The sequence below is a fragment of the Leptinotarsa decemlineata genome, unplaced genomic scaffold, assembly GCF_025532065.1.
Source record: "Leptinotarsa decemlineata unplaced genomic scaffold, Ldec_3_MD MMD2_tig00026282_RagTag_RagTag, whole genome shotgun sequence".
Classification (NCBI taxonomy): Eukaryota; Metazoa; Arthropoda; class Insecta; order Coleoptera; family Chrysomelidae; genus Leptinotarsa; species Leptinotarsa decemlineata.
The window spans coordinates 18,308,235-18,335,379 of record NW_027412668.1 but is presented as its reverse complement, the minus strand read 5'-3'; the positions used below and the strand labels follow the sequence as shown (position 1 = coordinate 18,335,379).

At 33.3% G+C, this 27,145-nt stretch overlaps 2 protein-coding genes across 3 annotated transcripts in view; both read right to left on the bottom strand.

Annotated features, from left to right (window-relative positions):
- LOC111504033 (uncharacterized) overlaps window positions 1-6,220 on the bottom strand; it is a 31,003-nt gene extending 24,783 nt beyond the window's left edge. For both annotated transcript variants that reach the window (XM_074179947.1, XM_074179946.1), the window contains exons 1-2: window positions 5,603-6,220; window positions 1,973-2,047 (exon numbers count right to left, since the gene is read on the bottom strand). In XM_074179947.1, the coding sequence (XP_074036048.1) occupies window positions 1,973-2,047; window positions 5,603-5,843 (316 nt within the window). In that variant the 5' untranslated portion in view covers window positions 5,844-6,220. The remainder of the gene's footprint in view (window positions 1-1,972; window positions 2,048-5,602) is intronic.
- Window positions 6,221-12,359: 6,139 nt separating this feature from the next.
- LOC111504035 (uncharacterized) overlaps window positions 12,360-27,145 on the bottom strand; it is a 30,338-nt gene continuing 15,552 nt past the window's right edge. Inside the window, exons 3-6 of the mRNA XM_074179944.1 lie at window positions 25,942-26,111; window positions 23,856-24,076; window positions 17,125-17,261; window positions 12,360-12,788 (exon numbers count right to left, since the gene is read on the bottom strand). Coding sequence (XP_074036045.1) covers window positions 12,475-12,788; window positions 17,125-17,261; window positions 23,856-24,076; window positions 25,942-26,111 — 842 coding nt within the window. The 3' untranslated portion in view covers window positions 12,360-12,474. The remainder of the gene's footprint in view (window positions 12,789-17,124; window positions 17,262-23,855; window positions 24,077-25,941; window positions 26,112-27,145) is intronic.

Below are 27,145 nucleotides of genomic sequence, written 5' to 3'. Positions count from 1 at the left end.
GTTGCATGTTCCCATAATAGAAATTCCAAACAAGTAAACTGCTTTTAGGCCTCATTTTCATGTAATGAAACTGGTGTTGATGAGGTAGATATTGCAAGATCACACTGCTTATTGTCAAATGATTAAGCCACATTTAGCTAAGGTTTGATTTTTGAGTATTTAAAGAATGGAATCTGACAATGAAAAATGTTTTAAATCTAATATTTCTACAGTTTGACATTCAACTATTCAGTGAAAAGTACCTCATTTGTAATTGCAAAAATATTTTTCATTATATTCTTACTCATTCCTTCAAATGACAGACCTTCTCTGGATGGATGTGCTCACATTGAATACACCATTAAGGGAAACACCTCATCAGCAACCAAAACATAATCGTTGAAGATAATTAACTCGAAAAAATTGACCAAAAAACTAAGTAACATTCACAAAAAATAATTTTCTTCAAGTAATAACATGCTACTCTGTTAAAAAATGAGGTGAACTTTCATTTTTATTAAAAAATATTAATGTATCTATTGATTTCTATTTTGTCTTCTTCAAAGTAGTCCCCCTCAGATATGCCAGCTTTTTTTCCAATCCTCGAAGTAGTTCTGATATGTTCTTTTTGGTATGAGGAGATAAAAACCGATTCGCTGATTCGGTTTTCGTCACAAAACGCCGTCCTTTCATGGGTATCTTCAATCTCGGAAAGAGGAGAAAGTCGCTGGGGGCCAAATCTGGCGAATATAGTGGCTGAGGTATGATTACAGTGTTGTTTATGGCCATAAAATTACGAACAAGCAATGACGAGTGAGCAGGTGCATTATCATGATACAAAAGCCATGAATTGTTTATCCACAATACTGGATGTACTTCGCATTGCCTTTCGCAAGCGGAGCGTAACTTCATTATTAATCGTATGACCATGTGGCAATAACTCCTGATGTACTACGCGACGGTAATTGAAGAAAACAGTGAGAAAAACCTTGACATATGATCGAACTTGGTGTGCTATTCATTTTGTCTTGGCTCTCCTGAGCTCTTCCATTGGGACAATTGGACTTTGGTTTCGATGTACCTATGATTCGTCACTAGTTGTGACCCTTTTAAGCAAATCTGGATCGTCTTTGACGTCACTCAGAAATTCCTGAGCGATGCTCATCCTACGTTTTCTTTGTCAAAATTCAGCAATTTTGGAACGAACTTCGCTGCCACATACTTCATGCTCAAAATTTCAGAAAAAATTGCATGAAAATGCATGAAACAGCTGAAAATGTATACATATGTTCGAGACGAGAGTACCAACATAAAAAAAATAAAAAGACTGCTAATCAAATGTTTGTAGCACACAAAATGTGAATATTCACCTAATTTTTTGAATAGCCCACGTATGGTAGTTTTGCTTGATAGTGCAAGTTCAAAGTATTTTCGGTTTTTTATTAACTCAAAAATCATTTTTGATTTGATAGTTCAATACAATTTAGGAGAAAATCTCCATTCATTCATGTATACTATATGTTATATTTTCAATTATGTATATCATAAGATCAATTTTCAAACAATTACACTTGATAGAAGTAACACCTCATTCAATTATCAATAGAAAAATTATATTCTGACATAAACTCACTACACTTGCTCAAAAAAAATCTATAAAAGATCATTCATATTCAACTGTTTTGACAGTAGGAATTTTATTAAGCACAATATGACATTGATACATTGTGAAAGTAAATTTTGTGTATTTAAAACTGAAGGTAAACTGCATTCCCTTCCAACTCCAAATGATATTTTCTAGATAATTACTACTTAGTCCATCATTATAAAAAACTGTTACAGGTAGAAAATTGTATAACAGATACCTAGTAGGACTAATAAAACAATGAACCAATGAAAATTACCATATTATTACCATAAATTAGTACTGAAAACGTGATAATTTCCAATGTAAATGAGCTAGATAATTATCACTAATTTTCATTCTACCTACCTTGTTCCAAACGGTAAGTATGAGCTTTATCTCCTGAAATAATTTCACAACCTCTCTGAGAACAGTGAACCATAACTGAAAAAAAAAATAGTTAATGCATCTTTGTTTGAAAAACATACATATTTATGAAGCTTCCAGATTAAACTGAAGAATATTTCTTGACCAGACAAAATGTTTGTTGTCTCATTTTGTGGTTTTAAATTTTTCATTTTTCAACAAGACTCCATAAGATTATATAAAGAAAAAGAAATTAGATGAAAGTGTCAGTTGAAGTTGTAAAAATAGCTGCAGCTGACACATTGTCCTTTCATTACTTTGCCCCCTTATATAAGTTACCTTTAACAACTCTGATAAATAAAATAATTATCATTATTATTGATTGATTGATAGCATTTTATTTTCAACAGGCATTCACCCAATTACAGGAAATGTACAGAGGTGTTGATGGAAATATATGCAAAACAGTATAATTAGTTAAAAAAAAAGATTGCCACAACTAAAAGAAAAATAAGTAGAAATAGAAATATATCACAAGAAGCGAAAAGAAAAAGTGATCACAGTTAAAAGGTTCTAGTGAGAATACATTTTAAAATAAAACTTTGAGAACTGTGATTAATATCGCACCTATCAAATATTGAATTATAGTTGTTACAAAGTATTGACACTCGTTCTTCCAAACTGTTATTTGTTCTGTCAAGTTCACAGAAAAATTGGCGTTTGGTATCTGGAATTAATTCGTGGGGTGCGGAAGTTGATCAATTGTAAAAGAGGGGCACACGAAATCTTATTGTTCAGCAGTTTGTGAAGAAAGGAGATTGTGACAAAAAGTCGTCGTGTAATCAGATATATTACATTAAATTGATTCAGAAGGATAGAATAGTCGGTTTCCCTCTGAGGATATATTCCTGTGACCTTGAAAGATAAATATTTAATTTTTTTTTTGAACAGCATCCATATGATGTAAGTATGTGGCAAATGTAAATTGGATACCTTATTAACACGCCGTATTCTAGTTTAGACCTCACATAGGCATTAAACAGTGTTATAATCGTATCAATATTCTTGAATTCTTTGGTACTCCTTATAAAAAACCCAACATTTGATTCGTTGATGAAATAGCCTGGTCTATGTGGGAAGTGAAAGTGAATTTATAATCAAAAGTGATTCCAAGATCTGCCATCTCATTTACTCGACTAACTGGAATGCTGTCAATAACATAAGAAAATTCTATTATATTCTTTTTTCTAGAAAATGATAAAATTTAACATTTTGATATGTTCAAACGTAAATGGTTCTTGAAACACCAGTCGAATACTAAATCAATTTCATTTTGTAAAATTAAGCAGTCTTCATAATTGTCAATTACTTTGTATAGCTTTAGATCATCAGCGTAAAGAAGATTTAGGCAGTTCATCATTTTCGCCAGGTCATCAATGAAAAACAGAAATAAAAGAGGCCCCAAGTTCGAGCCTTGTGGTACCCCTGAGCTAGGTATGTACAAAGAGGACTGAAAACTTTCATGTCCAACATATTGCTTTCTGTCAAAGAGATAGCTTGTGAAAAGATTAATTAAACTTCCAGAAAAGCCAAACGATGATAGTCGTTGAATAAGAATGTAAAAATCAATTTTGTATGTCCGTATTATAAAACAAAAAATGTATGTCTGAGTATCATTAATAATATTTTCTATGGAATGATGTTATTGCTCCTTGAGTCTCAATGAAAATTTCACAGTTTTTAAACATTTTTACTTATCTATTCAATCTTTCTTCAGTTTCATGATCAATTTTTTCTAGATTATGATTTTTCTGTATTTCCTGATTCATAGACTAATTTACTACAACTTTAATTGTTACTCCAATGATAAGGAAAAAAAATTATAAATCTTATTATTCATACACCACTGTTAAAGAAAATATTCAGGGTGGTCTGATTTCAAAATCATTTTCTCAAGATATTAACTTGGGACAAATTATTAAACAAATCGAAAATGGCGAGGTCAAATGAGGAATTTGAGAAAATATATTTATTATATCCCAGTGTTACTTACACTTCAGATATAATAGTAGAATGAAAATATCAATCTACAGAGAACAGGGTAAACAGATGTGTAGATAATGCAAAGAAGTAACTTTCATACACAAAAGAAAAATACTATTGAAACTTATACCTTTATATGAACACTGAATTATCCAAAAAAACTCTTTTCTTTATTCAGTTTTTATATCAAACTTTCGTTATAGATGGAATTCATTCACAAGAATGCTACGCAGTATAGTAAATGAAAGAGGTTATTTTTCATCATAATTCAACACTCTGCTCCCTATTCCTTTGTATAGATTTTCCAATTTCATTTTTTTTTTAGATTGTGTAAGATATTTAATGTGGTTTCATTATAATAGTTTCCTAGTTCCCCGAACAAAAATGAAAATTGTGTTATCCAAACATTAGATAACATTGGATGTCATAAATATGTTCAGAGGAAATATTCATATTGATAATGTTCAATAAAATGTGTCAGTTAATGGTTTCATTAACTCAAGTCTGTTATTGAATATTTTATTTTAATAGAAAAGTTCAAGTTCTGCTGAACAGGAAAAAATGTTTATGAAAACACCATGATTATATTGAAAATAAAAAGGGAATGCAACACCACACGTGTTTTAGATGTAACAAGTTCTTTCCCAGAAGTTAGGAGGATTCTGAAGAAAAAATCCCTAATGATAGACACCAATCATCGTAGAATATCATTTTGATTATATTTGTAAACATGTTTCCATACAGGATTTGAATTTAGAGGTGACACAGTTTTTTGTAAATGTATTTCATGATGATAATATGCGTCAATGCATAAAACCGATAAAAGAGTTGAAGGCTTTGCATTTTTAAATTCCCTAAACTCGTATAAACTATTCAAATGAACACAATATAACTGTTGAAAATAAAAAAAGTATTTTAATTTGAAAGCTTAATGAAAAATCTATGCTTTTCTGGGCCCCTCTGGCAAAGTCTTAGATCCAAAATACATAGTTTTTATTTCAACACATTATAAGCTTTGCCAACTTTGTGTTTATTCTTGTTCTCATTTGATATACAGTATAATACCTAACTATTTTTTAATTATCGAACATACATGAATCAAGTGAGCCTGTTAATAAAAAGAAAGTACCTATGTGTAGGAGTAAATAAATTTAGGTAGAAACTTTCCTGGCTTACTACTTCTTCATCAGTAGATAAAAAAATGGTTGCGTATTATCATTTTCGATATATCCACAACAGGGTTGTCAATAAATGTGTTTTCATTCAAAATAGCATGTCAATCGAAGATGATTTGACATGACATAAATACTGGATCAAGGAGTAATTTCAGCCAACTCCTAAACACAATTAAACAATTAAAAGTTATTATCTTGTGTTATACAGTTAGAACCAAACAACTTATATCTGAAAGTAACAATGATTGGCCTCTCACCTTATTCTATACTTTTACGACTGAACAATAAACTATATAGGTGATTAGTAGAAATATTTTTTGATATTACTTGAAAATTTAAAAATAGGTAATTATTAGAGTGGAATTTGCTTTGTCAAGTATTATATATTAAATGACAAGGTAAATAATTGACTTACTGGCAATCAGGTTGGCCATAGTTCCACTAGCAACAAATAGAGCATCTTCTTTACCCAAGAGTTCTGCACTTCTTCTTTCCAGTTCGGTAACTGTTGGATCTTCTCCATAGACATCATCCCCAACTTCTGCGATGTACATGGCCTCTTTCATTTCTTGAGTAGGTCTGCTTATTGTATCCGTTCTCAAATCAATTATTTTAACGTCTGCCCCGAGGTCCGTTTTAATGATTTTTTCGTACATGTTTCACTTTCAAAGTTGATACCTTTTTCACTCTGACAAAGTTTGTTGTAAGACTGATAAAAACTATATCTCCTTTCCTTTTATATTTGAACCCGATACGATTGATCAGGTTGTGAAACATGTATTGGCAAATTTTCAGATGCATGGATTAGTAAATATTATGTTTATTTTTTAATAATTACAGAGTATCGCGATCACGTCACGAACAACGCTCATTTAATATTCAAAATAAAATGATTGACGTTCAAATTCCTCGTTATGAAGTAATATGGTCAATTTACATAACTACCGAGGAACGTTGAGCGCCCCTGTTTATAAATCAAAACAAAATGAGGATTGGATTTTAGACTGTTTGGTTAATTATGTGGTTAAAGTAGGTACCTAACACTTAACCTCTGAAAAACGAATTACTTTGAATTGTTATCAATCTTTGGAAATAATTTAATTTTTATTCGAGTAGCAGATATTGTGACTTTCATAAGTTCCATTCTATAAATAACATTTTTTTATTGGAAATGTCTTAAAGAATCCCTGCGAGATTGAATATAACGAAACTGTTACTCACCAATTCTTTTAGAAAAAAGTAATTTATGCATACATAAATGTATTACAGTTCTAAATGACGAAGCCTACACGCACATTTATCGTTGATATTTATTATAAAATTTGGACTTCAATATGTTTCAAATTTTCAACTAGATTGCAAATTGCAGGCTGTGTGGCAGTGTTGCCATGTTACCAAACGTTAACTCACCACCAAAGTGCTGTTCAACTTGAAATATTTATGACAATTTGACGTTTCCAATTTTTTTTACTTGAAATCTCGTTACCTATATGTCCACTGACCATATCTACTGTTATGCTGATCATAACGTTTTGAATTAATGAGAACTAATTGTATTGTAATTGTAGGTATAAGTAGATAACATGCTGTACCTAACACCAAAACACTTTAAGGAGGATCCCCTCATTAATGTTTTCCATTCGAGCTGTTTGTATAACATAACCATGTAGAATAATTTTCAGATGATATCTAAAAAGAAAATCGTGAAACGAAATTTTAATTTGATGATCCCAGACGATGTGGAAGAAAGATTTGGCAATGAAGTGGCATATTTCGCCCACAGCATTATTTCCAATTGTCATAGATGAATCTCATGTACCTACAACTTTGGAAAAAAACTTTCTCATTCATTCTTTAATTATTCGGGAAGACCAAAGAGTTATATTCTGAACGTCAGAATTAAGGAAAACGTTAATTATTGCCATACGGATCTGTGGTCTCAAATATTCAGCATTGTTTCATCTACCTATCGTAATATTCTTTACCATACTTTTGAAAGATAACTCTTTGTGGAGACTAGTAAATCCAGAAGGTATTGTTAAGTGAGGCTGTGTTATAATTATGTATTATGAAATGTGTTCATGTACATCTCTTTCTAAGATCGGAATCTATCCAAAAATAGAAAATTAGTTATACAAAAAATCGGTAAATCAATCAACAACTTCATGTGTCTACACTTCGAGGGGGATGATTTCTCTCCAAGTACATAAAATTATCCCAACCCAAGGTTTATACAGTTCCTCACAAATAAATTTCATAACCTCATTTTATAAGTTGTAGGAACAAAACTTAGGTATATTTAAACTGAAAAAAGAATATTTTTAGGAAACCATAGTTTTTGGAAAAAATCTTTGTGGTGCCATCCTTCCCAAACATAGATATTATAATTATCTCTATAAATTTTGATATATATTATAGTATCTATAGGTAGTATCTGAAACAACTACTTCCAAACATATGAACACTGGCTGTCACTACGTGGCATGAGATCATCATGAAAAATGAGAATTGAAACTTTTTTTTATACCAGTTTGTATTTGTAACTAACGTTACTGCAGTTTCGTCCTACAAGTTTATTGTAGTCATTTGAAAATGTTATTTTTAACGTTAGTTACAAATACAAAGTGGTATAAAACATAGGAAGTTTTAATTCTCATTTTTCACTCTATCTATTACAAATATCACATAATTTGAGTCTGGAAACTGGTTCACTTTTGACTATCGATCTCGTATTCACTTTCAAATAAATTATTTTCGTCAACAATAATATCACTATAGGAATGGTGAGATAATCTTTGTTAAATTAACAAATGTAATATATCGTATAGAAATATGTGATAGAATTTGGCCGATACTTGATGAAAATCCGCAACTTATTCAAGTAACACGTGTTGCGGTTTTGTGAATTGTCCAGAGAAAATTTCACAATGAAGTTTCACTTGAATCGTATAAAAATGTCAATACAGACCATGAAGAAAAGGAGATTCGAACTCCTGATGACTTTACAGGCTCTACTCAAAACTATTTCGTTCTAAATTTTGTACTTTTATGAAAATGCATTATTTTTCGAGTCCACAGGTCAAGTGGGTACAGCATCTTTTGAGTCCATATCACCACTCCAAATCACTAGAAAAGGATCGGAACTTTCCGAAGTCTCAAGTCGTTCCTCATACTTCAAGCAGATGAAAAGTTTGCTACTACGAGTTCCATCCAACCACAGCCTAGCATCCCGGATTTTCTCGCTAATAGTGTATCCGGTCGTGAGAACCTATGTTCTTATATTGTTAATGGATGGTTGATGATTTTGACTATTACCATTGATTTGCTGCAAACCTAAAATGATTCGTTTTCTCAAAGATTAAGCATTATTCGTATTTACCTCATAGACTCTAAGTAATTCATTTGAAAAGATTCTCTCCGACGGAAAGGTTCAGTGGCAAATTGAACGTTTACATTGACTTTTCTTCAGATGGATTAGATATGAGCAGTTATGCAGCAGAGAATGTGGCTCCTTGTCATTATAATCTATATGCACTTTCAAATCACAGTGGGACTACTTACAACGGACATTACACAGCATATTGCAGACACCCATATAGTGGCACATGGCATGAATACAACGATTTACAGTTGTTCCCAATTTCGCCAAAATCAATTGTGAGCAATGAGGCATATGTCCTCTTTTATGAACAGGAGGAAACGAAGCAGCACCTTTGATGTGTGTTTTTTTTTCTTCTTTCCTTTTTTTTTCTTCTTTCCTTTTTTCTTAATAATCATAGTTCTTTGAATTGATTTGTATTTCTAGTTGTGTCACCCAAATAAAAGTCTAGAGATAAATGGGCTTGCAATACACATTATCCATTTCATTCAAAGACCGCACTTTTTTTGTGCATGTGTTGTAATATAACTTCTGTTTTTTATGTGCTTTTTTCTGTTTTTTAATCTCTTTGTAATTGATGAGATTTGAACGAGATTTTTGTAATTGTTTGAACTATGTGTTTCGTTATTCCATCAGCATTACATATAATTTATCAGTGAATACACTTTATATGTATATTTACATAGCTTCTATTGCTCCTATTATTCATAGGTGACGGATTGACAAGTAAAAACAACAGATTGGTTTTTGGAATTGCTTGTATGAAGAACGAGAAGTAGAAATCCAAAAACCTCTTACAGGAAAGACTGACATCTCTCAAATCGTGGTATTGTACCACGTCGCTCAATTGCTTTCCGAATCAGAATGACGGAATCCCGCCCTTATGGTCCGGAAAATTGGATTACGAGTACCTACACAAGTTGGAAGTTAAAACCAAGTTGACGGAGAATACGCGTCTCGTGATGAATTTAAGGGACCAGAACCAATATTCTTGTAAATCATGCCCGAAAGAAAATAACGCCGGCCGCCACTGGTAACCATAAACCAAACGTGACTTAGCTAAGAGAGCGCGAATGCACAATGTTCCCTACCGCTCTAGAATCAGCGAGACATTCAAATAATAGTTGAAGTTTTAGTTGAAGTGTTTGTTGTATTTAAAGTGAAATAAAGATAATTTTGATTATTCAGTGTAGTCAATTATTGGTCAACCCAGCACGGATAAAAACGTAACAATACCTTTCACGTCCAATTTGAGGAGAATTTCTGTTAAAAACTGTTTTCCTGTTAACCAGCTGTCGCCCCCTACGAACTACATCTCTCAAAATTCGATGTTTGTGCGAGCTAAAGACTAACGAGATCTTATCTTTTAACGTGTGATTCCTAACACGGATGCTCAATTACGACGTGCCCATCACACTGTGAATCAAACTGTTTGCTGACTACCAACGAACACTACGAATATTAGTGCCTGCTAAAAAGTCTTTGGTTAGGCAAGCGAGAAATATCGGGTCGCTTCTGTATGTAAAGACATAAACAGCCATCCAACTCAACACTCCAGACCCAGCGCGGTTTGAAGCTTTCTTACTTAATTCAGTATTTTCAATTATTCTTTCATTTATTTGAAACCGAGCTATACAGACATTACAATCCCAAGTGATTCTTTCCATCCTGAGAGCCATAAATTGGCAGCCTATAATAATTCAATGTTCCACAGAGCATTCTCACTACCTTTGTCTGCTAACAATCAGGATAGGGAAATGGAAACGATTATACAGATATAGGATATCAGAATAATGGTTTCAACGCAGGCACAGTCCAGAAGTTAGTTAGAAAACAAAGTCTCAAATTTACCTATAGATTAATATATTCCCAGTCAAAACAATCAGAAATCAAGAAATTTGTAACTTTAATAAATTTTAGTAAAAGTACAGAGACAATTGCTGGATTTTTCTGAAAAAACAATGTGGAAGTGGCATTCAGGCAACATGCCAAGTTATCTAATTTCCTTTTAAATACGAAAGATAAAGTGGAAATATGGAAAAATCTGGAGTTTATAAGCTTAAGTGTCTGGAGTTTATTAGTGTTTGTGTGGGACACTGTGGCTAAAATTTCCCAAAACAGTATGTTGTACATGAAAGGTCCTTCAGACTAGGTAAAAATGATTCGACGTTTCCAAATCATTCCTTGAAATGCAAAAACAAGTTTCCGAATCTAAACGATACAGAAATTTTGCACTATGCAAGCAACGGTTGTAAACTCAATTATTCGGAATTCTTAGAAATTCACTAACATCAGCTTCGCGGATGTAACATACCAAATGACCAAATTGACCTGGTCTACTCACCGGAACGCTCACTTGGAAAACGTTTTACACAAAGCCAGACTGTCCCTATGCCGAAGGATTTGTGATAAAACTTGGGGTTTAGGTCTCAAACAAATCCATTGGATGTATGTGATTATTGTCAGACTAATGATTACGTATGGATCAATTGACTGGTGGCCGAAGGATTTACAGAAAACGATTCAGGCGATACAGATACAGGCTTGTTTGGCCGCCTGTGGTGCCATCAGTACCACACCGCCAACGGCCATGAAGGTACTTCTAGATCTACCTCCTCACCACATTTTTCTGGGGAGAGAGGCTAGATGAAATGACCTCCGACATTATGCCCCCAACTGTCAACTACGAATTGCCTTATACATTACTGTTCCCGAGTGGAGCGGACTAGATCCTCCGGGAGAAGGAAAAATTAAAAGAAGATAGTTGTTGGTTCACATATGAATAAAAAACACCACCAGGTTATGGTACAGGTGTTTTCAGTCGCAGACCCAGGACAGAGATATCAACCTGTCTAAGGACCTATACGACTGTGTTTCAAGCGGAAATCTATGCTATTCAATTGTGTGCTGTGAGATTGGTAGAATCCAACTTCATACACAAGCAGATAAAAATATTCTCGGACAGTCAAGCCTTGTTGGAAGGTCTTGGCTTCTACGGAGCAACTTCTAAATTGGTAGCAAATTGCCAAAAACGACTCTCCTCAATAGGAAGACTCAACAAATTGTCTCTGGTGTGGCTGGCCACACTAGCCTGGAAGGCAATAAGGTATATAGATGACTCAGCAGCTTCATCGGACCATAACCTGTCATTGGCATCGCTTAAGGCTTTGTCAAATAATCATTGAACACCTTGATGGCAAGAAGATTCATGGACTTCTGGAAAAATCTTCCAGGATTGGCTCACTCCAAAGGGTTCATTGACCCTTCGAAGCTTGATACCAAACAGTTGTTGGACTACAGTAGGGATGAACTACGATGTCTAAGAAGCCGTCTCATAGGCCACCACAATAAACCCATGCGGGTTGCGGTGGAGGTAGAATAGACCCACTCACTTTTGACCTAACCTAACCTAACTCGCAGGTTTTCAGATTAGCGTACCCACATTGTCACAGGCAAACTGTTTTTCCGTTAACCAGCTGTCGCACCCCTATGACAACTCTCAGAAGTCGAAACTTGTCCGAGCTAAAGATTAACGAGGTCTTACCTTTTAACGCGTGATTCCTAACACCCTATAAGGGTGTATTTTGTTAATCATTCCAGTTTATTGTATCAGTTTGGAAATGTCGTTGTAGGACGAAACTGCAGTAACGTTAGTTCCAGTATCAAGTGGTATGAAAACAAAGAAAATTGTAATTCTCATATTTCAACATGGCTAGATAGAGTAATCGTACAAAAATGAATCAATTAACTATAAATTTTGAACACCATACAGGAATATTAAAAAAAAGGTACGTTCATTTGTTCAAATTTGTTTATTCACAAATACGTTCATTTATTGGAGATCATATATCAATAAAAACTAAATTCGGCAAAATAAATAATTGACAATTTTAAAAGCTACAAGAGAATTATTTAAATTGAGGAATGACATTTTTTAAACTGAATATTTCATCGTATTCCTTGATAACGAGTTGTATTTTGTCACACGCCAGTTGAACATCTTCAGCGGTAATTTCGTAGTACAGGACAAACCTCACACAATTGGATTTCAGTGAAGAACACCTCACAGAGGCACGTACACTATCACCGTCTAAAACTGTCTGCAGCCTACGCTGCAGTTGTTTGAGGTCGACTTTACTGCGATCAATGTACATTAGTATAATGTTCGTTTGTACTTTTGCCAGGTCCACTTTGAAAATATTGGACTTCATTTGATGAATTGCTGAAAACATAAAATTCGATAAACGTTTTTAAATAAATACTTCGAAACTATTGATTATTTAATAATATAGTTATCTCAAATAATTTACCAAAATACTTCTGAACTACACCCCCATTTTATCTTTCAGAATAGCTACAGTAAAAATTACTCAAGTAATACCTTATTGTGGACTTTTCACTGGACAGTTTATCAAACCATAACACGTGTTTTACTATACAACGCTTCCTCAAGCGTTTTCACATCATATACCGATACACGTGTTGCGGTTTTGTGAACTGTCCAGTGAAAATCTCACTACAAAGAGTTACTTGAATACGTTTTGGATTTCCATTAAGTATCGGCCAATTTCACCGTAGAAGTAAAAATATTTTATTTTGCCTATTTTGAATTTTCATTCTCTTCCTGATCCGGGGCACCAGAAACAAAAGAGACTTTCACGAAGCTCTTTCGTGGTCCTCCAATAAATTAGTTGCCTGAGAACTGACCCATTCGCTTTTGTGAAGCCTCAAATTAATATTTATTGTTTACTGAAATATTGCGTACACATTCATACCACCTTGAAGACGAATAACTCAGTTGATATCTGTTAAATGTATATTTTTACCTGCAAAACAGTTTTTGCACCTTCACTGACTCAATATTCTGTAATATTTTAACTATAAGGCTATTTTGGTAAAACTCTTATGATGAAAATCTCATAGTAAATTTCATCGGTTGGTGTTAATATGGTTTTTCATCAAGCGCTGGACAATTTTATCCTGTCTTTCCATCTTGCCTAGTTTTTCAGTGTAGTGGCTTCTTTCATCTTTGTTTCGCAAATCAAAGATGCTTGTATTATCATGGGTTCAAACATCATTTCGTGTCTATTCATTCATCAAGCCTGGTTTCAGTGCCTATTTCTTCAGTAGATACGTCTGGACAGTAAAAGTGACACCCCTCCCTGCCTTTCTTTTCAAAACGTCTGAATGTTGGCACCAGGTTACTCTGGGATTCAGTATCACTCAGAGATATTTGACCTTCGCCAATAATTGTATCTTTATGACCTGGCGTTTCTTCTTCGGTTTATTTTGTTATAATAACCAAATCCTGCTGCCTGCTTCTCCTTACTAAAATAAATAGATTTGCTCTGGACAAGAATGACCAAATTATCTGCACAACCCGTATTTAATATTCAATATAGTCCAGTTTGATAACAGTAGAGAATTAGCTCCACTTGAGGGTAGATCCTCGCTATCCATACCACTTCTATTTCACCCATGATACTCGTGTATACCAATCTTTCCCCAAGCATGCAGTCTATCTACCTGCTGCTTGTATCGTTGATCCATCTTTTTCTCGACGCCAGCATGATTCATTCTAAGGAGGTATTATTAGGTTGGTTCCAACCTTGAGTCACCAACAGATTTCTAACAGTTTGTAAATCGTTGTCAACGCGCATGTCTGGTAGATATTGGTTTCTGATTAATTTTAAATTTCTGATTGGAACAGCTGACAGCTGATAGCTCAACTGAAGTTTGGCATGGAATTTCAACATAACCTTTAAAAATAAATCTAATCAAGTGTATTTCTGAAGAGTAGTAGTAGTAGTAGACTTTATTTTAGGAATCCTGATATACAATATATAGTTATGCATATATGAATAATTTATAAACGTATATAATTTTACAGTGCGTCATGTATTACAATTTGATATATTCTAATAATATTTTTTTGAATACTTTTAAGGAATTTACATGTTTTATTTCATCAGCTAACTTGTTGAAACTATCAAGACCTTTAAAGAACAATGAATTCATTCCACTCTTATAATTTGTTCGAGATCTATAAAATGTATTACATGTTCTTGTGTTATATGAATGAATGCCACTCGAAATTTTGAAAATAAAAATCATGCTCAAATAATACATTCTTTTATGTACCGGCTGCCACTGCAGAGTATTCAACATAGATTCAATAGAGGTATACTGGTTGCATCTCAAAATGATTCTCATACCTCGATTTTGTAGTTTCTGCAACTGTCCCATTTAATTTTGATTGAATACATACATCAATGTGGCGCAGTTGTCAAACCCATTTGATTTTGATTGAAAACATACATCAGTGTGGCGCAGTTGTCAAAGTGTGGCCTCATTATGCAGTTGTAATATGTTGGTCTAGCAAAGGTTGATAAAGATTTTGAAATTCTAGAGAAAAAATACTTTTTCTTACATATCTTTCTAATGGTATATTCGGCATGCTTATTCAAATTTAATTGATGGTCTATAATGAATCCTAGGTACTTAATTTCATTTACAATTGTGAGTTGATTATTGAATATGCTGATATTAACATCGTTAGTATCAATTCATCCTTTTTTTGATTCGAATTTGTTGTAACCATCATTGCCTTAGATTTATTGATATTCAATTTTAGTTTATTCACTTGTAGATATAATTCAATGATCTTTAAAGTTATATTAATATTTTGTACAGCTTCTTTTAAATCACAGTTTTCCGTATATACAAGGGTATCATCAGCAAATAAGAGTAAAAGAAGGTTGAAGTATTTTATATCTCTATTCTATTTACTAATCAACATGGAACTGGGAGGTAAAAGTAGGTCACCACAATAATTCATTTGTGTAATTAAAGATGTTCATATTTTAGGTTCACTTAAAGAATTCCTAATTTTTCCAGCGCCTGCAAATACATAATTTATTTTATTACAATTTTTGCAGGTTATGTTGTTTGCAAGTTGCATGAACATAAAACAGAAACAGTAATACGGAATACGCATGCGTCAGATTAATGGTTAGAAGATAATCCTCAAACCATTCTGATAGATTTCGAACAGGTTTGAATTTTGGATGGAACAGAAAACTGATAGTTTACTAATGGTTGGAAACTCACGTTGGAACGTAATCACATTGCTGCGCACAATCCTGACTGTCAGAAACTGTTTCTGACGCTGGTTGGAACGAACTTATTGAATAACTAATATTATCATTAAGAGTATAGGTATTCATTATAGAAGGTCATTTTAGTCTTTCAATACAAAACTACTTAAGCGATATCAAAAAAAGATATTTTTCTATGATGATAATTATCCAATTTTCACACAACGAATTTTATTTAAGACGCTTTTCGTTACACGGTAGCTCAATCAGTTGTACTTGTACATCAAATTATTCTATAATGTCCTTTATATAACAGTAGATTATTCAAACTGAATGAGATACATTTTTGTGCAACCAGTAGATTTTGAAAAAACAATTACAATACAATTACAATAAATAATCGAGAAAAACTGGCATGTTAATTATCATGGTATTTTTTTAAAAAATTATTAGGTAAATGATTAGTTCTGGCAAAATAAGTAGATTTTGAAATAGCAATACAGTATTAATTCTAAAAAAACAGGTAATTTATAAATATGTTGATTATTGACAATTTAGAGAAACAAGTTTCATAATGATGAGTGAATAACTTCTTTTTGGTCGTTTGAAAAAAATTTAAATGTTTGCGTTCATTGATTTCCAGAGATTGCTTCAGGTGTAATTTTTATCCTTTATTTTCTTTATGTGATATGTCGTAGTCCATATTGAAATCGTGGTTGATCTATAAAAGGCGGCAAGCATAGAAGGAATTGGTTTTTCCTAGTTCAAAACTTCTTTTATGTTTGGAGATTCTCGTTTTGAAGTTTCTTGAAGTCCTTCCTATATAAACTTTTGGGAACGATCCACATATTAGTTTGTAGACACCTGATTTGTTATCTTCGTCCATTTTTGAATTTTTATTCTTCATATGTCTACCCAAGGAGTTACTAGTCTTATATGTTATGTTAATGTTCTTCTATATTTTTATTTTATCTGATGATTTTCTTGTATATGTGAGTGTTTTGTAGGTGTTGGTTTTGTAGGTTTTTAATGTGCAGATATAGGATCTTGGTTAATGGCCTGTTTTCCCAGAATTAATATTGTATTGTAATTGATTTCTCAAAATCTGCCTGTTTCAGATGAATTAAGCATTTATCTAGTTAAATTTGTTTTGACCTAAATGTTACATAAAAGAGAACCTTTGGTATTGTGAATGGTTCTTCACTGTTTATTGGTAACTCGGTTAAATAAACTTGGAGACTGTTGATTTCAATGGGGGGGTGTTACGACGTTATGAAGTATGGAGTTACCTGATTGGACTAGAAAACCAGGACAAGGAATTCTGTTTCAAAAATTCGTATTGGCTTATTTAACATTCAAATTATTCATTGAAATTTGATAAATAATATGATACAAATTGCCTTTTGTTTCCCGAAAATAATTTCTATTATTGTCGGAAACCTGAAATATCAAGTTATTCACCTTTTGCTATTTTAAGGGCATGTTCGTGATCTATTTTTGTCCTATCAATCATGGTATCTAAAGCAACTAGTCCAGCTGCAGCTAAGACTCCAGCCTGTCTCCATCCACCTCCTAAAACTTTTCGTACTCGACGTGCCCTAAAAATAATGTTTTATTAAAAAATTAAATAGGATATGGTATTACTATGTCTAAGTAGGTTCTTTAAGTGTTGAATTTCGGAAATTGATTATAACTTCATTTGAGTATTCCAAGTACAACTAAAAATACCGCCCTCCAATATCTTCTTGAAATTATTTCACTTGGTTCACTCATTACTATTTTGGTAACCTCCTATGATCTACTGATCATAATTCATTATTGAACTGAATTTCGTAACAGGTCTGTTACGAACATACCACATTTGAACGATCAAGAACATTTCTCCAACTGTTCCTTTCCGGCAGGAATGACTAATCGTCAACGAAATATACGCTTCGAAAATTCGCCAGCGTGCGGCAGTTTCATTGTGTGTGGTAATTTATTCACTAAACCAGTATTAGATATTTCGTCTGCTTGATTTTAATATAATTGTCTGTGAGAATTATTGCCTCTGGAAATGCATTCAAGAGAAAACCCTCAGGAATTGAAACCTATTAGGTTTGTATTCAAACATTCGACAGAAGTGACCGGATATTTGATGAAAATCATTATAACCTTAAAGTGAGATTTCCACTTGATAGTTTACAAAACCGCGACACGTGTTTCGCCATACACTAGAATCTTCAGGCGTCACAATATTCAGTATCGTGACACAATACTATATCACTGTCAAGTGGAAAGCTCACACCAAAGTGTTTTTATTTAATAATGGATTTCATCCAATAGCTATACCAGTTTCGACAACTGAATAAATCTTCAGGATTTGAAAAAAATTAAACATTTTATTTTAGTGTCCTGTACCTCACTACCACATTTTCCAGGTTGCAATAAATGCAAAAACGAATCTTGGCAGATCCAACAATGAATGACGATAAAATTCCAACAGATATAACAACCAATAAAAACATGCTGAAAAAAGGTATGAATTCCAATTCCAAGGATTGATGTAGAATTGTTTTCGGAAATTTCTACCAAAAATAACGAAGTATATCGAACTTTTTTTAGTTGTCATTTTTTCAAAAGTGTATATTTCTGATAATTTTTAGAAATTTTTGCAAAAATAATAATAATCACAGCATCGTGTAGGTAAAAGCTTTACACATTCTTAAGAATTTGTAAAACCGATACATACTCAATATCAGTTAGTTGAATGACATATTTCATTCTAAGAAATATTTCACAAAAAATACTTTCGAAATGGAAATTGAAGACTTTTCGTTGTTGCTATTGATTTTTATTAATGAAACTATTATATTTTATCTCATTAGCAGGGTTATATTTTGCAAAAAGAAATAAGTGAGAAAACTCATTTCTCTCGTATTTCAATAAGTGTTCATCCTGAATATTTTTGATCAGTGCAATAGTGATAATACTGTCAATATATACTGAGGGGTTAGATATTCGGATCAAATTAGACATTTTTTATATTATTTTGGAAACGTATTTTCTGTTGAACAACAGTGTTTATAATGAATTCATTATTTAGTATAATTTTTTATATGTGTTGAAAACATTTTAGAATCACCAGCAGTTGTGAAATTATTTCATTAGCAAAATAGTTCATAAATAACATGTTTACCAACCCTCCAATTTTTCATGATGCAGAAAGTTTGTTTATATATATTGATATATTGAAGACAAAATAACATCCATTATTAAAATGGAAATAATTCTAGAGCGTATCGACGTATGACGTCAGTTCTTTCATAATTCTTATTATTTTGATATAGGAATCTGTTTTTCAAAACATATATATTACAATGATTTTCCTAATTCACTGCCGTATCTTAGGAATAGTTGTGCGTCGTATTCCATCTAGACTCTCTCTGTCTCCCTCTCGAAATATTTTTTCTTCCTCCTGAGAAATGACTTCTGATTTTCAAGTGGATCAAATAATATATATGCTATATAATAGAATGGAACCCCAGAGTTTATTAGGGGTTTCGAAACCCTGCTCCATGTCGAGGGTTCAGAGGGTCTAGCTAGACCTCCATCTCATTATCAGCAACACAACGTGAATATTAGCAGCATAGCCATCTTCTATACAAATCCTTTGCTGTATGGTCTGCGCTAGCGCAGTGTTTAGGTGACACGGTATAGAAGAATCTATTGTTTCAAAAGTCTTGGATGTTTCAATGTAGTGACCGCTCGTGCATTGGAGAACAGGGGAGGCTAAAGTCACAAAGACTATATGCACACAGAAAAGCCCGCCGGAGGCGCGAACATTTTTTGGGATACCGCACCTATTTAAAGCAAAATACGTTGAAACGATTGAAAGTTGTGATGTACAGGTAATATCGGTAGTTTCATCAATTTCCCATGCAAAAAAAGAAACACTTTCAATCTCCTTGCTTATATTTTCCTTAATATATACCACACTGTCTATAAGCTCATTTTGGATGGTTTTTAAGGTGCCCGAAAAAACGCTACCGTTTAAAAAATTGCCAAATTGTGAATCATATTTGCCCCATAACATTAAAAGTTCCTTGTAATTGCCGAGATTAATCGTATCTATCCTAACCTGATTATTAAATGAAATTATGTCCTCTTTTTGAGCTGTATCTGAAGCTGTTGCTATATTTTGTTTGCTAAACAATTTTAATTTACAAGACGAAAATATATGCTCCTTAGATTCAAAATGTCTTTCTGTAGAACGAGGTAAATTTTTTAAACGGAGTATCCTATTTTAGACCACGTTTGGTATTACGGCCATTTCTCTACTAATTCAAATTGAACCAAAGCGCTGTGGAAACCGCCCGAAACATTACGATAACGATGAACGGCACTAGTCGACGTTGGTTTGCAAAATTTTCTTCCGGAGATTTGAGCCTCGAAGATGAGCCACGAGGTGGTAGATCTACAGTAATCCAGGACGAGGGTTTGAGCATCCTGGTAAAAACTGACCTATCACAAACGGTGAAGCAAACAGGAAGCTCGAAAAGTGGATGCATCACGATTTGAACGATCGACAGAAATTGTCACGATTCGAGGTCTGTTCATCTTTGCTTTTTCGCAACCAAAACGATCCTTTTTTGGATTGGATCGTCACGTGAGATCAAAACTGGATTCTCTACAGGAGATGACTTCCCAAAAGGGAAAACCCAGCAAAAAGATCATGGTTATTGTATGGTGATTAGCAGCTGGTGTGATTCACTTTTACTTTCTGCAACCAGGCCAAACCCGCAGAGTCCCACTGTGAGGAAATCGACGTAATGTACCGAAAATTGCGTCAGTAGCAGCCGGCACTACTCAAAAAAAAGTCCGATCATGCTACACGACAACGCTCGTCCGCACGTTTCACAAATCACCGTCCTAAAATTTAACGAATTGAGCGTCGAAGTTCTGCCTCACCACCATACTCCCCACACCTCTTGCCAAGCGGCTACCATCTTTCAAGCACTTCGATAACTTTCTCACCGGTAAAATCTTCGTTAATTTGAACCCGGCAAAAACGGGCTTCGTCGACTCCATTGAATCTCGAGACCCCACTTTTTCTGTTGAAGGAAATAACCGACTTGTGTTACATTAGTAAAAGTGCACTGATTCAAATGCCGCTCATTTGGATTAAATTGAATAAGTATTCACTGAGATATTACAGCTAATTAATATAGTTTATTGTATGATTTTCACTATAAAGGATTTCACAAAAACCGCGACACGTGTTTCGTTATACAATAGCTTTCTCAAGCGTATATTGAAACTAAAAGTTACTTCTAAATTATAACCATTTTATACTCTAACTCTAACCTATTACCTACTCGTATGCCTAATTTCTAAAGAATTAATCTACCTAGAAAGGTCAGGTATGAATTCATTAACTATATCATATCATTTTCGAAAGTACCGTAAATGTACCTAACTATTTTTACTTGAAAATGAACAGATTCAATAAGGGCGAATTATTCAATTAAGTTTGATCGTTCATAAGATATTGATAGTTGTTGAATTTGTTTATTTCCATACTCTCCAACAGGTTGTTTTAAACCTTTCTTCTGGAAATGAAGGGGCTTGTATTCATAATTAAACAAAAAAAATATTTTTCCATTCTGGAAACTATATTTGTGTTCCTTTATGCGGGATTTGAACGTTCTTCCAGTTTGACATATATAAAACATCGGACATGACTCACATGATAATTTATACACTCCTGATTTTTCTCAAAATGGACTTTTATTTTTGTTATTCTCATTGTGCATGCCTAAGTTGTTGTTGGTTTTACAAGCAATATTTACACCTTTGCTGTGAAGAAAATCCGAAATATCTGTAGTGGGATTGCCTAAGTAGGTTAAGGTTCTATAACTTTAATCCTCTTCTCTTCGAATTGGGTAAACTTCTTTCAAAGCTTGATTGTATAAATTTTTGATAATACAGAATGTATTAGACTACTATTGTAATCATTGTTGACGGCTATTTGTTTTATTATGTTCAGTTCTTTATTGAAATTCGCCTCTGAAAAGGGCACATTTATCAGTATGTGGATCATACTGTTGAAAGCTGCTTCTATGTGCTGATACGGGTGGGTGGACGAATTATGAATGATATCTGTATATGCCGGTGTACGATAATTTGAAAAATCATGTTTGTTGTTAACTTTTGATATTGTCAAATCCAAATAATTTATAGAGTCGTCCTGTTCCATCTCCATTGTGAAAGTGATCGAATGGTGGAGAGAATTGATGAAATTCAAAAAGTTAGTCAACTGTCTGTTCGTTCCTGTGAAACATACCAGGATATCTTCCACATTTCTATACTAATACACGAAATTTCTTACCAGTGGGTTACTGTGAGAATAGCTGCCAGAATAGAACTAAGTGGGTTTCCCATTATGAGATGAGTTTCATTGAATTGGAAATAATTCTGAGACAAACACACCGTAATCAAGTTTAATATTTCCTTTTTCACTACTGGATTGATAGACTATTCGTTCAATACATTTTCTACAAGAATAATCGCTTCATTAAGAGGAATACTGGGAAACAGATTCTTTACATCAAATGAAATCAATTTGGCATTATCCAGGAGTGTAATATCTTGAATTTTATCGATCAAATGGTAAGAATTCCTCATTTGATTTGAAATTGGTGTGGTTTTGAATACTTGCAATGAGTTTTTCGGATATTTTAACTGAAGGAGTTGTGACGAAAGAAACTACCGGTCTAATCGAGTAGTTATCTTTGTGTAATGTAATCAACGAATAAAGTTTAGGTGGTTGTGGGTTCATGACTAACGATCGGAAATTTTAGGTTTCATCCATGACACAATCAATATTTTTCAAATATTCTGATATAAATGGGCGGGGTCGTTTCTGAGACCATCGTACATGCCAGCATTTGATAAGTCTAAAGTCTTATCTACGTCTTCTTCTTTATTCATGGCTATGGCTGTTTTTCTTTATCAGCTCGCGTAAAAACAATGTTATTTTCTGCCGATTTCTCTTATTTGCAGCAATATGTTTATCGACGTAACATGTCTCCATCAACGCGATATCTGCATAAATTCCCAAAATTTTAAATTTGTTGAATTTTTGTTGGGTTAATTATTGTAATTGAGACTTTTTTTAATAGACAAGTTTCATATTCTGTGAAACTGGTCTTCGTGAGTTTGACAAATTAGTAAAAGAACTTATGTTGCGAAAATAGTTCATTGTCTTTAGTCTTTTTCTTCGGTGGCTTGTTCCAAATTAATACATCTAATTTCTTTTTATATATGATACCATTAACTTATCACAAATATGCAAGTCCAGGATTTGAAATTCAATGCAGTGGAGTTTACAAATCAGTTGTGTATGTATCATTCGATATAGATGTTGGCAATGACCCTTTTGCTGTACTGTATTTTTCTTTCTATTTTTATCCAGTTGATTTTTCCATGTCTACTTCCTTCAGATGCAGTGTGGCTTCTGTTATTGGTCTTCAATTGGATAAATTTCGGGAACAGTCTGAAGTGGACTCATAAAAAGAGACAAAACTTTTGGAATAGCTTGATACTAGGCACACCCATAAAACTCATTTGAAATTATTGAGTAGGCAAGATCGAACTTGGCATTCACCAGAAAAGTACAATAAACTTTTTTATCCTTGCATCAATCAATTGAAATGTGATCATAGAGCTCTAATAACTTCATCTAAATATTTAGCATTTGTTTTCTACACGTCCGGTGTATTTTTTAACAAAACGTTTTTCTCATACCTCTTGAAACATGTTCTAAGACTTCGTTATCATTATAGATCCTTGAAACAATCGATCTCTAACAACTTTCATCATCAAAAAGCTTTTATAACCATCATTTGTTATAACCTGCAGAATTAGGAGCAGATTGGAATAGTTGTAGGGTGACTATTGATTGAAATTTCTTTTATACTTTTTCATTCAACAAATCCACTAAATTATATTCGTTTATTTCATGAACATCTTTGCTTTAAAACGTGCAAAATTCTGAGAGAGACATTTTCAGAAGAGTATATTTGATTGGGGAGGGAAGGGGTAGTTAACCCCTTTATTCCTTCAAGTTCCGCTGCGGTCCCAAATATTTCAGTATTTAGGGGTTCTTTCGTTATGAAGTTATGAAACGAGAATAATGTTCAATCACTCACTTGGTAATGAAGTCATTGCTACCAGCCAAAACTGCACCAACAGGACATCCCAATCCTTTACTAAGAGAAAAAAATACTGTGTCTACATCTCTGGCTACTCTTTTAGGAGACACTCTCAGGTACACTGCAGCGTTTATTAACCTTGCACCATCCATGTGAACTGGAATATTATGTTCTGCTGCAATATCACCAACTTTCTCCAACCAGTCGAGGGGTAATACCTGTAAACAATTTTAGGTTTAGAACTCAACTCTTGCAACTTTTTTGCGACACTTCATTGAGAAGTGGAAAAGTGAAACTTTACAAGTGTGCCATTGATCCGAATCCAACCTAGTAAATATTAATCAATATAGACTAACGACCGACCTGGCTTAGCAAGAATAGCAGCTTGTTCATAAAGGATGTTCTGTTTTTAACTAAAGGGCGTGCTTTTGAAGATATGAAGGCTGGAGTTTTCGCCCAATGGAAAGTTCTACGACAGTCCAGAACATTTGAGAGCGTTTCACAACATTCTAGAATATCCCAGAACATTCTGGAATGCTATGAAATGTTTGGCGATAGTCTGGAACGTTTTGGAACACCTGAGGTCATTGCGGAACAATCAAAGGAATTATAGCCAACTATCCCTCATTCATGAAAAAGGTTTATGTTTTTACTTGGAAGGCGAGCTTTTGGTGATATAAAAGATACTATTTTGCCTTGTTTCAAAATGTTCACGAGCATTCCATAATGTTCGAGAATATACCAGATTATTGTGAAACGATCAATGATGTGGTAGCCCTCTATCCCCCATCCAAGAAGAAAATTTCCATTTTCACTTGAAGGGTTTGTTTTTGAAGAAATTAGGAATGAAAGTTTCAAACTCTAGAAATTTCTGAGCATTCCAGAGTATTTCAGAGCATTACTTTTTAAGGAAAGTTCACTTTTAGAGCGCCTTGGGACTGTCAATTTGATGAAACTTTCAAAATAGTGGATTTTGGCAAGGAAAGGCTATTGAGTATTCATTAAGTGTAACAATCGTATCTGTTATTATACCGATTGAAATTCAGTATACTCCTTTATATTTTGTATTTTTTGCATCTTTCAATTTTCTATTTCTGTTTTAGTATTTTCCAAAAATTCTGTACTATAAGTTCTCTATTTTCTTTGGCTTTTGGACTTGAGGGGTCCGAGCAACTCAATTACTTTTATTCAATGAATAATAGTGGTAACTCCATCTCTTATGGTAATTTTGAATTTCAAATCATATCTTCTGTTGGGGCCTCTGAGTAGCCTACTTTGAACTTTTTATTATCGTTTTATTATCGTCAGCTATGATTTTCATTTCAATTATTATTAACATTCAGTGGCCGGATTTGTCACTGCATGATTTCTTTCTGTGGTGATACTTAAGTTCGATCATTTATTTGGTTTATAGAGGAAATGTTGAAACAATTTGATTGTTTTTTTAAAAGTTCGTTAGGAGATATTTTAATATTAGTTACTTTTACATTCCTTCGCGTTCATAATTTTTTAATGACGATATACATTTTACTTATTGTTGAAATAATTGCAATAAGGAAACCATGTGAAAGTACATTAACGCAGTTAAAAAACTCTAGTTCTTGTATTGACTTACGTTGACTTACTTACTCTTGAACTAGCCCAAATCTCAGAAAATAATATTTTGATGAATTAATATGTGTATAAACTATCATTAACGAACATTATTTGGTGTTGAAATTAATAACATTGTGAGTTTGCACATCAAACGTATATAAGAAAAGGTTCTTGTTCAAAAGTACTATAGGTACATAATTATTATACTAACGAAATATATTCAGCACCTGCTTTCAAATAATTTTTGAGAATATCTATCCAAAACTCATTTGATCAGAAAATTCAACCGGATATTTTCCAGAATATGCATTTCTGCTGTAAAATATGTTGAAAGACCAAAATGTTTACACATATTTTATAGATATCCTCGGTTATGATTTTCTATCAGTATCCAGATCGAAATTATGAAGACTATGAGGGTTAAAAGACCCCAGATACTCAGATATTTTGAGGCAAGATGAAGAGTACGATTAAAAATATTACTAACCACTCCTCCACATAAGTTATGCGTATTTTCGACTATGATGAGGGAAGTTTTAGGTTCAAATACATTTGGGTTTACATTTATTGCTTCTCTGAGCACATCAAGACTAAATGTTCCATCATCTTCGTTCTTGATCGGCGAAGATTGCACTCCCGCGATTTGTGCAGGTCCTCCTAAAAATAAACAATTAAGAAAAAACAAAACTTCATACAGCAATACTGATAATAATAGAAGAATTATTGAAAAACTTAAAATTTATAAATTTAATGGTAGTCGAGCCAAAAACATAATGCATAGGTTTCATAGTAGCAATAGAGAATGAATGAATTGAAATGATGAAGTCATTGAATAATTGAATAATTTAATAATTGGATAATCAACTAATTGAATATTTGAATACTTCCATACATGAAATACCTTACAATGGCTAATTTTGAGAAAATTATATTATTATATGCAAAATCAGGATGATTTTCTAATTGAAGTATATGGAAGTTGTATAGTCACAAGAACGTTCAACAGAAATAGTACAAGATAACTTTCAAGAAAGAACACAGTGAATGGATACGGTGTATTCCGGTTGCTGAAGTAGTACGTTTTTCTGTCTGATTAGAGATTGAAAAACTCAAGTTCTCATCTCAACCATCCCTTTGCATTTTTGGCCATCTTCCAACTTTTTGTTTATAATTTTCGAACTCTGCAACGTCGACAGACATGTCTAATAGTCAGGCTTGAAGATGACAAGATTCCGTACACGACCTCTTTTACCACGACGAATAATAAAGGCCGTACAGAGGGGCAGAGTAAGGATACAATCGCGTGATTCAACAAAATGATTAGTTTTTCATCACATCTAATAACTCAAATGCTTGAAAAACTGATTCTTATAGACATGAATAGAGACCAAAACTCGGGTGGGTAGTATTCCACCATTTTGAATGGTCTGAATGTTTTAATATTAACACTTGTTCACAAAAAGGATTTGAAGCTTTAATAACTTCTAATTATTATATGCGAGCGCTTTCAATAGCATACTGTGCTACCATCTACATGGCTCTACTCAAACTGAACGATTTATCTTCTTTTAAAAAAGAAGGTAAAACGACAGCTGTCTCAGCCTATTGGGCATCGTCAGTACCGGACAGGCGGTCCTCTATTGAAGACAAAATGTGAATAACAGAGAAAAGTACTTAACATCTGCGTAAAT